Source organism: Lepisosteus platostomus, chromosome 13, assembly GCF_059453375.1.
Source record: "Lepisosteus platostomus isolate fLepPlt1 chromosome 13, fLepPlt1.hap1, whole genome shotgun sequence".
Lineage (NCBI taxonomy): Eukaryota > Metazoa > Chordata > Actinopteri > Semionotiformes > Lepisosteidae > Lepisosteus > Lepisosteus platostomus.
The window spans coordinates 35,630,753-35,645,158 of NC_142623.1; the positions used below are offsets into that span (position 1 = coordinate 35,630,753).

Here is a 14,406-nt window from a genome sequence, read left to right on the forward strand (position 1 = left end):
GATGATTTGAACACGGCGCCTCTGTAGGCAGGAGGGGTGGGTGGAGGGCTTTGTGACGTATCGGAAACGTGTGCCTTTGTCAGCTGTTTCACTGCTACGATCTCTGCACTGGGTTAGCTCAATGGTTACTTCAAACTTTGCAAGTTTCTCATTCCGCGGCCGCAAGGTTGCGGGGTTCGGACCATGGGCGCTGTCCAGTGTTTTTGTTTTTTTTTCCTCCTTTTTTTCTTTTAAACTTAGGAACATGAATCTTCATTTAAGGCTGCTTAATGGGACCAAAATTGTTCAAATCGCATTTGAGCTCTAATTTCGACACGTTGCCTTAATAACATAATCCACAATAACTGATAAAAATGTTCAGTGCTGTCATTTTTTTCTAATTTGTCTGAACTGTTTTCAGATTTTCTGTGCTTCAAGCAAAGGTCTCAGGTTATTCTCGAGAACGCCGATAATTATTTTTGTTTGGAAGAAGCGTGTGTGATGTTAAAAGTGTGAGGATTACTTAAAAATGTGCGGATTATTTACACTTACAAGTGCTGACTTGTTTTTTTCTTTTCTTATGCACGTATATTTCTTATTAATGGATTCATGTTGTGTTAAATGTAGTAATGCAAATTTCCCATCTGGAACAACTAAAGAAACATAAATACAGCCTTTTGTTTTCGGGTGTTTTATCTATTTTTTATTTTCGAAAGGTGGTAAACGTTATGTTTGATTTTTATTGTGATATAAAATCGTTAAGAATCCTGTTCTATGTGCTTCCTCGGCTTTGTAACAATTACTTCATGGAAATTCTTATTCTATTATTGATATATTGATAGAACAGCAGGGGTTGCTCAAGCACCGTATAAAGAAAGGACAGCACTAGGCTTGCCTTAACTTCTGTGATAGAGATGATTTATGAAACAAGGTGTTTGGACAAATACTGAAACTGTACAAGCATAAAGTACGAGCAACGTAAGACATCTTAAATGTTCAGGCTTATTTTACATACAAATAAGTTAAACTGTTGCAGTCTTTCTATACTCAGAGGTACAGTAGCTCATCGATGAAAATATCCACATCTGCATAGTCATTTTGCAGCACATACGGATAGTAATTCATAAATGTGGGCATATCCTATAGTTATTTCCTTGCATAACATACCCACATTTATCCATCAGACATTTATCCATTTTACAATAGCACAGCTATTATCAAATGTTACATTTATCAAAACATCCGCTAGATGGCATCCAAGGATTATTTTTGAAATAATTCGCGGCTCAAAGTTAATTGAGCAAATTCTCACGATTCCAAGGTATACCAACTTCGCCTTTAACTTTTAATCTATGCATTAGTGCAAACCTCGTTCTTCGTGAATGTTTTTTTTTCTCTTTTTAGTGATGATTATTAAGACAAAGATGAAAAACAACTGTGCCAACAACAGACATTTCACCAGGGACAGCACCATCACTTAGTGAGAAAGGTTTGGTTTATCCCCCCTGGGTAGTGGGGAGCCTCCTGGCCATAGGGCGAAGACGAAGGGAACCAATCTTTGAGACAAACGCGAAAGGAGGTGTTCGTGTACGATATACAGAGTTAATTTCGCAATAATGGTGATTGGATACAGCTCTGTGTAATTATCTTGTCATTGTCGTCCCTCCCGAACTTCAGTTAATAACTTCCATTTCTCATTTCAAGACGATAATTAATTTGTAAATAAAAACCTCTTGAGGGTATGCAAAAAATCACTATACCCACAAAGCCATATAAAACAGTAAATGTCAAAAATTGACAGCATTAAATCATTCGTTTCATGGTTGCCAGGAGTCTTTTATCATTAAGCATTGTCCCACACGGCAAGGAACTTCGTATAAATTAGATTGTGTATGTGGTTGCCGTTGATTGTCAATACTTGGTGAATTAGAACGATGACCTACTAGAACAACCTCATCGTTCAGGTTAATCGAGGGATGTTTTAGCAGGGATTGGGAAGAGGGAGCTGATGAAAGTCGCGGGAAAGTAAAAGAAAGGCTCACGGTAGATGCAGTTCAAATGAATGCGACAACTATCGAGAAAACCCCGACACATTAAACATAGTACATTGGGATTATTTTTCAGAAACATTTGTATTTATCTGTTCGAGAATAGCTGATCCCGGATAGCTGAATGATAATCCCGCTCTCCATTAATTAAAAAGAATGGGAATCCAATGTAAACCGTGTTTTACAAAATGTAATCATTTCTGGAAAAGCTTAACCATCTGCTAGAGGTTAACTCTCTGAACAGATTGTGTTTTCTGGTTATTTAAACCAAGGGATTTTACTTTTTTATTATTTGTGTGTGTGCGGGGGGAGTGTGATTTTCTTCTTTCTTCTCTGATTATATGAACATACGTGGAGGAAATCGGCCATCTCTCACCACACCGCTTAGCGTTTTCAGCGCGGAAAAACTAGCAGCTTGCTCTCTTAATTAAAATACGAGTGCCTGCAGGTGTTGGGACAAAACCGCGTGTTGCCTGTTCACTGGGGGTTACTTCAAGCCCTGCGTTATGTTATGTGAAGAAATGTTAAAAAGGAGAAGCGCTGGTAACAATTGGCTTACAAAGATGATTGATATTTTACCTGGTTGCACTGATAAACAAATAATATACATGAAATAATTAAGCGGTGTAAAGAGAATTTGTTTCACTCAACTTTTTCTAACTGGAAATACCCCATGCCATAAACTTCACTTTATGAGTATAAAAAATGTGAAAAATCATAATAGAAAGGCAATCAATTTCTTGTGGTGAAATAATAGATAAATAGTAACAGTATGCCGCAATTTCATTCTCAGAATTGCTTCGTGACCACTGGTATACTCAATGGACTGGACTGTATTCGTGAGGCAATGGAGCAATTTAGAGACGCCAAAGCGCAACTGCTACCCAATATAGTGATCTGTCACAGTGTCAGATGTAAGGGACTACCTGTGATAAGATTCTATACAATAACGTCTATAAACACGTGGTACAAGTTAATATAACTTGTAGTGCGCTGCATATATGTTTTTAAACAACGTGGTTACAATATGTAAAATGTATGTTATGGTACCACAGTGGTGGATCTGAGCATCGAGAGGGTTAAACTGTCCACACTGTAATTACAGACGAAGCTCTCATGTCGCTGTCCTCCAATACGGTTCCGAATAAGTCTGCGATCCTCCCCCACCAGCCCCTTCCAAAATGCCTAATACACTGGAAAATCAGAGACAAAGTATCACACACCACTGGGGTAACAAGCAGTGAGCGAGACTGGGAAAGGACCCTGAGCTTTTCATTCGCGCAAAGTTTCGCGATGCAGTTTCTTTCTTTATATTTTTATTTACATCTGTTCCTGATATCCAGCTCCTTTCCGCGCTTTTACGCATTTTTACTTGATGGAAAGTTTTATTTATAGCATTTTTTAATTTTGATTTGAGTTAATAGGGACATCATGCTGATTATAAAAATATTCACTCGCAATATACTGGACTAAGGACCTAGCACAGCTGAAATGGAACTAAGGACTGTGAAAAGAAGACGGACGTGGAGAAGGCAAGTAACCTATCTAGTTTTTTGCGCTTGTGCTGTGGATTTAGTCCTGGCTCAGATACGGTATTCGATTCCTGAGGAACTGGAGCACGGAGCTTTTGTTGGCAATATAGCGGAAGACTTGGGCTTAGACGTCGGCAAACTCTCTGCTCGAAGATTCAGGATTGTCTCTGGCGCTAGAAAACAGTATTTAGAAGTCAATTTGGAAAACGGGATTTTATTTGTGAACGAGAAGATTGATAGAGAAGAACTGTGTGAACAGAATCCGATCTGTTTTTTGCACTTGCAGGTGGTCATCGAGAACCCTTTGGAGCTGTATAGGGTGGAAGTAGAAATTCTGGATGTCAATGACAATGCCCCCAGTTTTCCATGGAGCGAATTTGTCCTCGAAATCACGGAGTCGGCGGCTCCCGGGTCTCGTTTCCCGCTTGAGAGCGCGCACGATCCAGACGTGGGCAGCAACTCTCTCCGCACATACCTGCTCAGCTCTAACGAGCACTTTGTCTTGGATATCCAGACACGGAGTGACGGCAGCAAGTTCGCAGAGCTGGTGCTCGAGAAACTTCTGGACAGAGAGCAGCAAAAGACTCACCAGGTGATTCTAACAGCAGTTGACGGGGGAATGCCAGAGAGATCTGGGACTGCACAGATCACAATCAATGTGCTGGATGCTAATGACAACGTACCGGTCTTCGATAAGTCCTCCTATCGAGTGAGTTTAGTGGAGAATGCAGCGAGGGGTACGCTGGTTATCAGACTTAATGCAACAGATTTAGACGAAGGATCTAACGGGGATATTTCTTACTCTTTTAGCGGGCACGCTCCTCTGAAAGTGCGAGAACTCTTCACTGTTGATTCACACTCTGGAGAGATAAGAGTCAAAGGGATCGTGGACTACGAAAAAGCCGGTGTGTATGAAATCTACGTGCAAGCCAAGGACAAAGGTCCGTCGGCTGTTGCCGTGCACTGCAAAATTCTGGTTGACATTATAGATGTGAACGACAACGCACCAGAAGTGATTTTAACCTCAGTATCGACACCTGTACAAGAGGATGCTCCCCCGGGGACTGTAATAGCTGTCATCAGTGTGATGGATCGGGATTCGGGGGAAAACGGTAATGTCGACTGCGAGATCCCAAAGAATGTGCCATTCCAGCTCCACTCCTCTTTTAAGAATTATTATACTTTGGTTACAAGTGAATTTTTGGATAGGGAAACTGTGCCAGAGTACAACATTACTTTAACTGCTAGAGATCTGGGATCACCTCCTCTGTCTACAAAGAAAACTATCTTAGTTCAAGTCTCTGATATCAACGACAACGCTCCCCGATTCGTGCAACCGTCGTACACGGTCTATGTGACTGAGAATAACGCCCCCGGCGCTTCCATTTGCTCGGTGACCGCTTTTGATCCTGATTCGAATCAGAATGCGTATTTGTCGTACTCCATTCTGGAGGGCCATATTCAGGGCATGCCGGTGTCCACTTATGTTTCCATCAACTCAGACAACGGTAACATCTACGCGCTGCGCTCCTTTGACTACGAGCAACTGAGAAACTTTCAGATTCGAGTTCAAGCGCAAGACGCCGGGTTTCCGCCGCTGAGCAGCAACGTTACCGTGAACCTCTTTGTCTTGGATCAGAATGACAACGCTCCTGTCATTGTCTCGCCTTTACCCAAAAACGGCACAGTGGCCACGGAGATGGTCCCCAGATCTGTTGACGCCGGTTACCTGGTGGCGAAAATCACGGCAATAGACGCAGACGCGGGGCAAAACTCCCGTCTTTCATATCAGGTTCTCCAGGCGACAGACCCGGGACTGTTTAGCGTTGCGCTTTACACGGGAGAAATAAGGACAATCCGTCGATTTGTAGATAAAGATGCCATCAGGCAAAGACTAGTCATTTTGGTCAAGGACAACGGTCAACCACCCCTCTCGGCGACTGTTTCCATCATCTTATCAGTAGTTGACAGCGTGCCAGAATCTCTTTCTGATTTCAGCGACCTCACTCTAAGCCAAGAATCCCCCTCTAACCTAACGCTGTACTTAATAGTATCTCTGAGCACAATTTCCTTTATATTTCTGGTGGCTATAATCGTCCTGGCATCTATAAAATGTTACAAGGACAGAAATTCCATAAGGGGATGCGATTTCTCCTTTACCTCCTGCTGTGGGTTGAAACCCGAGGCTCCTACTGAAGTGTTTAAAAAATCCAACATTAACCTTCAGATATCTTCCGGAACTAAAGTGCCTACTAACTGTGTTGAAGTTAATGGCAATGGTCCCCTGTCTCAAGCCTACTGTTATAAAGTCTGTTTGACTCCGGAGTCGGCCAAAAGTGACTTCATGTTTTTAAAACCCTGTAGTCCAGCAACTCCCAGGAACAACGCTAAAGGTACAGATAACCTGGCTTCAGTCTGGAGCGGACAGAGCCGCACCAACACGGTGAACAACGGCGCTACTACACCGAGCGAGGTAAAGATAGTTCTATGTACACCGAATTCCTAAACACTGCATTCATTCTCGTCCTTTTGTGAATGATTGTATATGTGAATACACGTACGAGTTAGCAATTTTGACATTGTAAGTCATTCGCGCAAGACGGAAATTTCGGAATGCAGATCACGACATATTAATCATTTTAACCAAGACCATCTTAAAAATGAGCTAGGTTCATTTTTATGTTCAATAACAGACTAGGTTTTGTCAGCCTCAATCAATCATTTGGCAGCTGCTCTGTCCCTGCATACATACTGAGACCGCGCACAGACTAACATGTACTTGTAACCCATGCCGTGAGTATTAATTTATGATAAAATATTTAGTGTATTTTTTTACAATCATGTTTTAATAATATTTAAAACGTTCGCGTTTCTTTTAGGTTAAAATGTCGCTGCCGGTCCATTATCAAGCAAATCATTTTAAATTTAATATTTAAAGACAATTTTGTACATCCACTTAACATTTAATGGATTGTTAATTTAGATAAATATGTCCGCGCATAAACGATCCAATAGCTATTTTTTCAACTGTTCCTTGCAGTCCCTTTTGCGTCTTTCATCGGCTGCCTATAGCCCTTGTCGGCTCGCTCCAATGATCTCAACATTTTAAAAACCGATGATCTATGATTGTAAATAGCACTAAAACTTAACCACATTCAATTAAAAAAGGCTGAATAGTTCAGAGCGTGAGAAATACGAAGACAATGAAAGGATTATGAGCCAAGGTTATATCGATCACCTTCTTTAGCGTTCACTAAGTACTTCGCAAATCTTTTTAGAATCTGTTCTTTATTCGCACTCCTTGTCATTTCAACTTGATAAATTGATATATGCCGTGTACCTAGCCCCTTTCTACCGAAATCCACTAGATGGAGGCATCATACCACAAATGGACCACTGTAAGACGTCTGTTGCTTTGCACATGAAAACAGGCGCCCGTGTATGAATAGTGATCTGTATTAGTGAACAGTCAGAGCTTAAAATATTCTGCCGAATGTAAGCGAAGATCCACGAATACAAAAGTCGTTTTATGTCATTTAGAAAAAGTGTTATTTTTTTGTTTCAAAACGTATCACATTAAAAAAATTGTAAATGAATTTTAAGTGCACTCCCATCTGGAAGATGTTCGTTGCATGTTTTACAATCTAGCGCAAATGGGCCCCATGTGATATTGTAAAGTGGTCCGTCAAGTCTTTTCTCCGGAAATCAGCAGGTGACAAATAAGTGTAGGTGACGGCAATAAAACGAGCAGCAAGGGGCCCCTTAGAGTGTAACCTTGACAATATGGAAATTGGTTCTGCAAAAAATATTACCTGCAGGCCTTTGGGAAACGGGAGGAAACTTCAATCAACAAAGGGAGAACACGTAAGCCCCACACAGAAACCGCCCCAGCTCGGATTCAAACCTAGGGCTAAATAAGAACTACGAGGCCATCGCGCTAATACGTTTACTTAAATGCAAACATGCATCTGTATTTTGTCTAGATGAAGTGTGGAGTTTTGGAACATTTCGCTGTTACTTCAATAGATACCATCGAAGGTGCATTAAAAAAAAACAGATTCGACATTTATTGTTTCTAGCGCTTACTGAATGGGGGAAAGCAGCCCACTTTCTGCATTAATTCTCGAACTAATGGATTTAGGTTGTTCAAAGAAAACCACCAGCGGCAAAACTCAGAACCGTAGCTCGCTATAATTCCTTCATTTGACACAGCGCATATGTCTAAAGGAGATAAACCCGAAGACATTCTGTCAACAGGAACAAAAAACATGCTTCGCTTCACCACAAGCAGTCATTAATACACGAGCTCACGGTACATTAGCTTATTATCAAACGATTCCGATGGAAAAAAAGGACAACCCCACCCATTTTAAATTATTATTCACTGCTCGGGTTTGCATGTGCTCGTTTGAAGATTTTAATCGTGTCTTGTTTCATCCTGGTGATTTTAATTGGCTTTACATGGCTAGCGTAAGGTACTTTGCATTCCGATTGTAATAAGCTTACACTGCATTTCCCTTGTTGAGTACTGTAAGTGAATTAATGGAGCATAGAGCATTATGCGTTTATATGAGGTGCAAAGGCATCTGGGGGCTATGTGTGTCTTCAGGTCTCCTGCTGGGTAACCTCTGATGAAAGAAAAATAAATTAGGCCGATGCACTGGAGGGAGCTAGCTGGAAAACCCGAGTGGATCAGCAAGTCAGTTATCATTTTGTGTCAGAAGAGGGCGGTGGAGCTGTATTTTTATGCGCATTGATGAGATTCAGATACGTCAACATTAAATATTAAAAACATTTTTGATTGACATATTAATTTTAAAGGTAAAGTAGCTTCTTTTAGCTTAACCATTTCTTCGGTATCCGTATAGCAATCTGCTTTAAAAGTATAGGCAAGTTTGCTGTTAATCCTCTAACAAATGGTAGAGTTAACCACAAGCACAGAACTATGCCGCGTCCTTCTGCTATAACAGTGAATGAATTTACAAAGATATATTAAAATGAAGATAAAAATGCTACTACTGCCTATAATAATATGCCTTTTTGTGCGACTTCAATATACTATAACTGAGGAATTTAACAAAATCAGGTGTTTCAAATATGTATTAGATAATGACAATAATGAAAACTCTTGGAACATTTTTAATTGTAAAGAGAAAAACAAATCAAAATGTATCTTGGTGTACTATAATGTTTGAACAGGACTCTGGAATGTCTGACAGCCTAGCTAATTTAGATTATCCTATAACAGTCTTGTTAAACTGTTAACCAGTAACCAGCGATGGAAATATACTAATTTTTCTTGTTCATGATTTTGCAGCTCAAACAGCCCAACACAGACTGGCCTCTATCAAAGAACCAAAATTCTACTCTTAAGAGGTACATTTAGTTTTAATTCTAAAATAACTTTTACTCAACTCTAGCCTTCGGAAACGGTCCCTGAACATTTGGTCTTCTTCTGTGCTCCACAGCTACAGCTCCATGAACATGGAAGGCACTCTGGTACGGAAAGCTATGCAGAGAGAATCAGAAAATTTGGTAACTCCTGTGGGTGGTCAGTACTGGACATGGGGAACCCAGATGAGGGGTACGTGAGATTCACCAGTCCTTCGGTCTTTGGAAACACTTATAACTCAAAGAAACACCCTCCATTCTGTTATACTATACGTGAGTTTTTATCTTTTTTTGCTTGTACCCTTCCACTCATATGCAGTGGCAAAATACAGGAGCACAGTCAGCTAGCTTTCTACCTGCATGATTGTTAATGGTACACGAATGGATATATGAGCATCCTCTTCTTCTGATAGAAGAGAGAAACTGATGATGTAACATTTTACCGGTGTAAATGTTTAAATTATTTTATGAGTTTCAGGTGTTTTGGAGACGATTCAAGCTTTATGCACTGTAGATGACTTAATAAAATGCATATTATGGAGTGCTTTAGCAGAGGTTTTGCAATGCTGTCATGTTCCGTCATGCATCAGAAATGACTTTGATTTTCAGCGTTTCTTTATTTTGTAAAACAGATTATAGAATGTCTTCACCAGCCGTTGGGGCCACAAATCGCGCCTGGACCCCAAGATACGGCCCACAATATCCACTACACCCACCTCCCGACTACCAGCACAACGTCTACATTCCCGGGACCCCAGCGTCACATTCCACACTGAGACCGGCGCAGCGCAGTGACGTCGACGTTAAGAACTCATTTTCAACGTTTGGGAAAAAAAGGAAGCTGATGTTAAATTCCGAATACAAAGAGGACGCGATGATAAACAACGACCTTTCTAATAAATGATATCAATTGACTTGAAAAGATTGTTTCCGCGCATTAACGTAATTAATCTCGGGATCCCGGAGCAACCTTTGGTGACGCACGTTGTGACGCAACTTCGGTCATTTAAACTTCCTTGTCAAGAAGCATTTTCTTCACAATAAATTCAACAGGACCGCCTGGACCACAACATCCTGTTAATGTAGCTTAACATACTGTACTGCTACGTTTTTTGCATTGAAAGATTTAGTTGACAGTTTTATTGAAAGCATCTTACGTTTGAACTCATTTATACTGCTAATTATTTTACTGGAGCGAACTGAGTGAAGTACTTAGCTGACAAGAGCAGTAGCAGTAAGTCTCACCTGGGATTTGAACCAAAGACCGTGCACGGAGGAGTCCAGGACCCTAACCAGTCCTCCAGCCTGCTATCATTAACTGGCATGCCAATATCACTCTTTTAAGTTGCCTGTACAGTTTTGCGAGTGCTGGCAATATACTGTAAATGTGGGCTGTAGAACCCAGGACATTTCACCCAACTAAATAACAGTGCTGCTACTACTACTAATAACAGCAACATTGCTTAATATTCATAATAATATTGATGTTTTTGTGTCTTTGGCCACTAACATTCATTTTTCTTTATAAATAGGTGCTGGAACAGGTGTTTTTCGGTCTTTTTTGATAAAGATTATGTTCACAGTCGGTGATTTCCAGTGATCTAAAAACTTAATCATAATAAAAGATAATAAATAATAAATAGCTTTACAAATGAGAAGGAAGTTTTTCACTTCATCCACTACTGAAGTATATCTTCTGCCAGAAGCCCACGAGGTATAAGCTTAGCTTGGCATTATGGCCCACAAGCTCTGTGGAGCCCACCTTACTTGATCTTGATTTGCACCTGTACAGTTAAAAAATGTGATTTTCAAAATTTTCACCAAGAATGAAAGAGAGTACTAGGAATCAGTTAAACAGAAATAGTGCAGTGCAAGTGAACAGAAATGTCTTGTGCATATTGCAATCTTTATAACATAGCACAATGTATGGCATGATTTTTGTAATTGTATATTCATTTTGAAATAAAATACTTTTTCTTATTACATCACGTTTAATCACGAAGAAAAGAGGTTTGTGACATTCATAGTGCTAAGCCGTATTAAGAGTGCAGTTATTTCATTATCTGCTATGGAATGAAGATGGTTTGCAGTGGAATGAAATCATTATATTGAGGTCATTTTACACCATGAACTATTCACTTCTGTCTCTTTTTACTCTTCAAAGCACTTGGCCAGTAATTCAGTACAAAGGTCAATGTAAATGTGTAATTTTGTTTAATTGCGTACATTTGAATATTTGGAATGCTTAAGCTAAAAATGTAAAAATGAAAAACTACTCGGAGCTTTCCTATTGACACGGAGAACAGTATGAGGTTTGAGGAGGTGGGTAGAGGCTTCTTGATGGGTTTGGGTGAAGACTATCAGCAACTGTTATCAGTGTGAGGGTGGCTGAATGGACTGAGACAGTGGTACTTGCTGCACCTCCCAGGTGACTGAATAGTTCAGTAGGTACCACCTGTCACCTGGCCCATTTGTTGTCATTGCATGTGCAGATCGTACCACCCTCCCCTGTTCTGTGGTCTGATAAAAGACAGATTAGTTATCCAGTATATTCATTAGGATGCTCTCTGGAGTCCTTTTATTTTTATCCTGACTAACAGAACTGTATTTATCCCTCAAAGGTAATTTGTTTGCCAGGGAATTTCTGTGCCTATCTATTTTGAAAATTATTATTATTATTATTTGAGATTGGTGTCCGGGATTTAATTTTTGGTTTAACTCTGGATGGACAGGGTTGTCTTTACATACAGTATAGCATGCATTAAGGATCTGAGAAAAAGGATTCCCCTGCTGTGAACCTGGTAGTCTTTGGAGAACTGGTAACATTTGTCTTACTCTGCTAAGAACATAAGAATATAAGAAAAGCTACAATCGAGAGGAGCCATTGGTCCCATCTAACCCTTTAAGTAACTGTTAATTGATCCAAGAATCTCATCCAACTCTTTCATGAAAGAAGCCATAGTACAACATGGCTGAGTAGCTTGTTCCAAACTCCTACAAACCTTTTGGGTAAAGTAATTCATCCTGCTCTTGGTTTTAAATGTACTTCCAAGTATTTTCCACTTTGTTTCCACTTTTTTCCCCTCCGGTTCGTGTTTTACTTGTTAAAACATGTTAGCTGATCTCTCTCTTGAGCAGGACTCTCAATTCAGGCGGACGTCCTGGGAGTAGAGCTCCGTCCACTTTGGTGACAAGTCAAGGTTCTGTAAACCACTTTAATTAATGCCAGTGAATATGGCATAAATGTGCAGAATGAAGTGCTTATCATTGTGTACAATGACCAGTCAATTAGGACATCTGAGTAGAAATATCTTCTAGTACTGCTGTAGATCTAGATCTATAGACTTGAACCTCATTGAACATTTGTTGGAATAAGTAGCATCTTTAGCTCGGAGACCAATGAACAGGTATATGCTTCTCCAGGCTGGGTTAGAATAATGAGATAGTATTCCACAAGACTGCATCTGCAACTGCAGTATTAGCTTATAAAATTAGTAGACTCTCTATTGATCAACCTTGTTGATGGCCAAATGTGAGTGAAGTTAATAAATTTACTGTGCCATATCTGTTAATAACAAGGACCATGTACCTGCTACAAGAAGGTTTAACCATTTTCCTGATAATAACCTTTGTGAATTTGTTTCAGGTATAAGTGGTAAGTTTCTTCTGATGATAAGCATTTATAAATGTGAAATTGCTAGAGGACTTTGATAACCACTTAGTGTTAGTATATACTGTAAATCCTGTTTTAGTGAAGCCTTCACTTCATAGAGCAAGTACATGAGGTGCCAGGGACATTTGAGTTATACAACATATATAGTTTTTAGTAGGTTTGGGTGCAGTTCATGTTGGATAGTCTGCTGCATGTACAGTATTAAACAATGAACTTTGACTTCAGTTGTACAACACATTGAATCCGTTTGAATGTATTAATTATACTACACCATAACTGCTGCTTAAATAAGATCTTCTTGAAAATGGCCCATACTGTAATGGACACAATCATTAGAATTATTTTTTTAAAGACTTTATTGATCCCAATGGGAAATCGATGATTATATACCTTTAGAAAAGTTCCAAGCACTTTTTTTCTTTGTTGGAGTACCTGTCTACGTTTTCTTTAAAGGAATTAAGAATGTTTTAGCACAAATTTGTAAGTAAAGGCTAAATGAAGACCTTCAAATATAACTAACTAATAGTTATAATTGAAGAGTAATTAATACAAGAGTAATTAATATATAAGAATACCCTACCTAACTGTGGGAGACACACTCTTTTTTTCCCCAAGTATAAAATGATGATAAACACTTAGAGTTTTTATTTAGTGATTTTAATGATTGAGTGTCTGAAACATTTCCATGCTGCTATGATCAATGTAATGAATATCATCATGCAGACTTTGTCTGAAGACTAATGAAGATGTTACAGATTGAGAGAATTGTTGGGTTATCTTAGAAAGTGGGCTTTCACAGTGTTCTTAGAAGGAGGATGTAGTTTGTTAATGCTTAAGTGGGAACCTTGTTGTACTTCGTCAGAGTACATTGGCTATAAAGGAACAGTTAAAGGTTAATTCCACATTGAAAAGCAGAAAGAAGAAACACAACATTTCTGCTGTTGAGCCCTCTGCCTACTCAGAGCTCAACAGCCAAAACTTGGTGTCCTTCTTTATAGATGGTAAATGATTAATAATTAGGTTTCCAAAATGTTGGCTTATATACATTTATTAATAGATATACTTCTATTGCTGGACAATTGCTTCCACAAAACATAAGGACCCCATTGTGGGATAGAGATTGCACTGAAAATGAAATGTTGCTTACACAATAAATTTAATAAAAGCCAGATTCAATTTATTTTATTGTCCACAGAATAATACCTATTTCCTCTTTCTGACAATTACTGAGAAGTGGTCAAACTTTAAGAAAGTAGTCATTGTTGGCACAAATATGAAATAAAAATGAAATCCATACATATAGATTTGTACATACTGGAAATCTGTGCATACTAAATAAGCCACATTCAGATGATGCATTCAGTCCCACCTGTAACTGTCAGTTTTGTCATTGTAGCCCATCCTTTGTTATGGTTTCAGCTTTAATCCTTCTATACTGTGGCAAAAGAGACAGGGTTCCATCTCCTCTGATTTTTAATCAACAATTAGGATTTTAAATCAGAACATTAGCAAGAGATACAGAGGATCTTAAAATGCTAATAAAGTTCAAAATATAGAACTTAGAAATTATTAGTTACCCCTGACATTGGAGTAGCAGTTTATAAATAAGTCTGAAACAGAGGGCACTGCCATTATGCCACTGCATCATATTATACATAAATGCAAAGATTCCAATTAAAATATCCACACACCAATGGATTTAGTTTGTTTGTAACAGAAAGAAAGCTGCTGGAAGCTTCATTTCCATTAGGTCACAGATTCTAAGTTTGAAAAGCGTGACAGG

At 39.2% G+C, this 14,406-nt stretch overlaps 1 protein-coding gene across 2 annotated transcripts; it reads left to right on the plus strand.

Moving 5' to 3' along the window:
- The first annotated feature begins 3,165 nt into the window (after positions 1-3,165).
- Positions 3,166-10,933, plus strand: LOC148650529 (protocadherin alpha-C2-like). 2 transcript variants are annotated; one of them, XR_015926146.1, is made up of 4 exons: positions 3,166-6,032; positions 8,877-8,935; positions 9,028-9,223; positions 9,583-9,720. XR_015926146.1 is itself a non-coding variant. In XM_088604405.1 (4 exons), exons 1-4 carry the CDS (start codon positions 3,519-3,521, stop codon positions 9,852-9,854), a joined length of 2,961 nt encoding a protein of 986 aa, XP_088460531.1. In that variant the 5' UTR covers positions 3,172-3,518; the 3' UTR covers positions 9,855-10,933. The 2 variants fall into 2 exon arrangements, 1 of the variants encoding a protein (XP_088460531.1); XM_088604405.1 differs by having other exon boundaries at positions 3,172-6,032; positions 9,028-9,143; positions 9,583-10,933.
- The last annotated feature ends 3,473 nt before the right edge of the window (positions 10,934-14,406 follow it).

Bases quoted from the DNA above. Each gene is read 5' to 3' on its own strand.
- LOC148650529 (XM_088604405.1), top strand. From the start codon at position 3,519: ATGGAACTAAGGACTGTGAAAAGAAGACGGACGTGGAGAAGGCAAGTA. The intron at 8,936-9,027 runs GTACATTTAGTT...TGTGCTCCACAG, and splicing joins CAAAATTCTACTCTTAAGAG to CTACAGCTCCATGAACATGG. The intron at 9,144-9,582 runs GTACGTGAGATT...TTTGTAAAACAG, and splicing joins ATGGGGAACCCAGATGAGGG to ATTATAGAATGTCTTCACCA.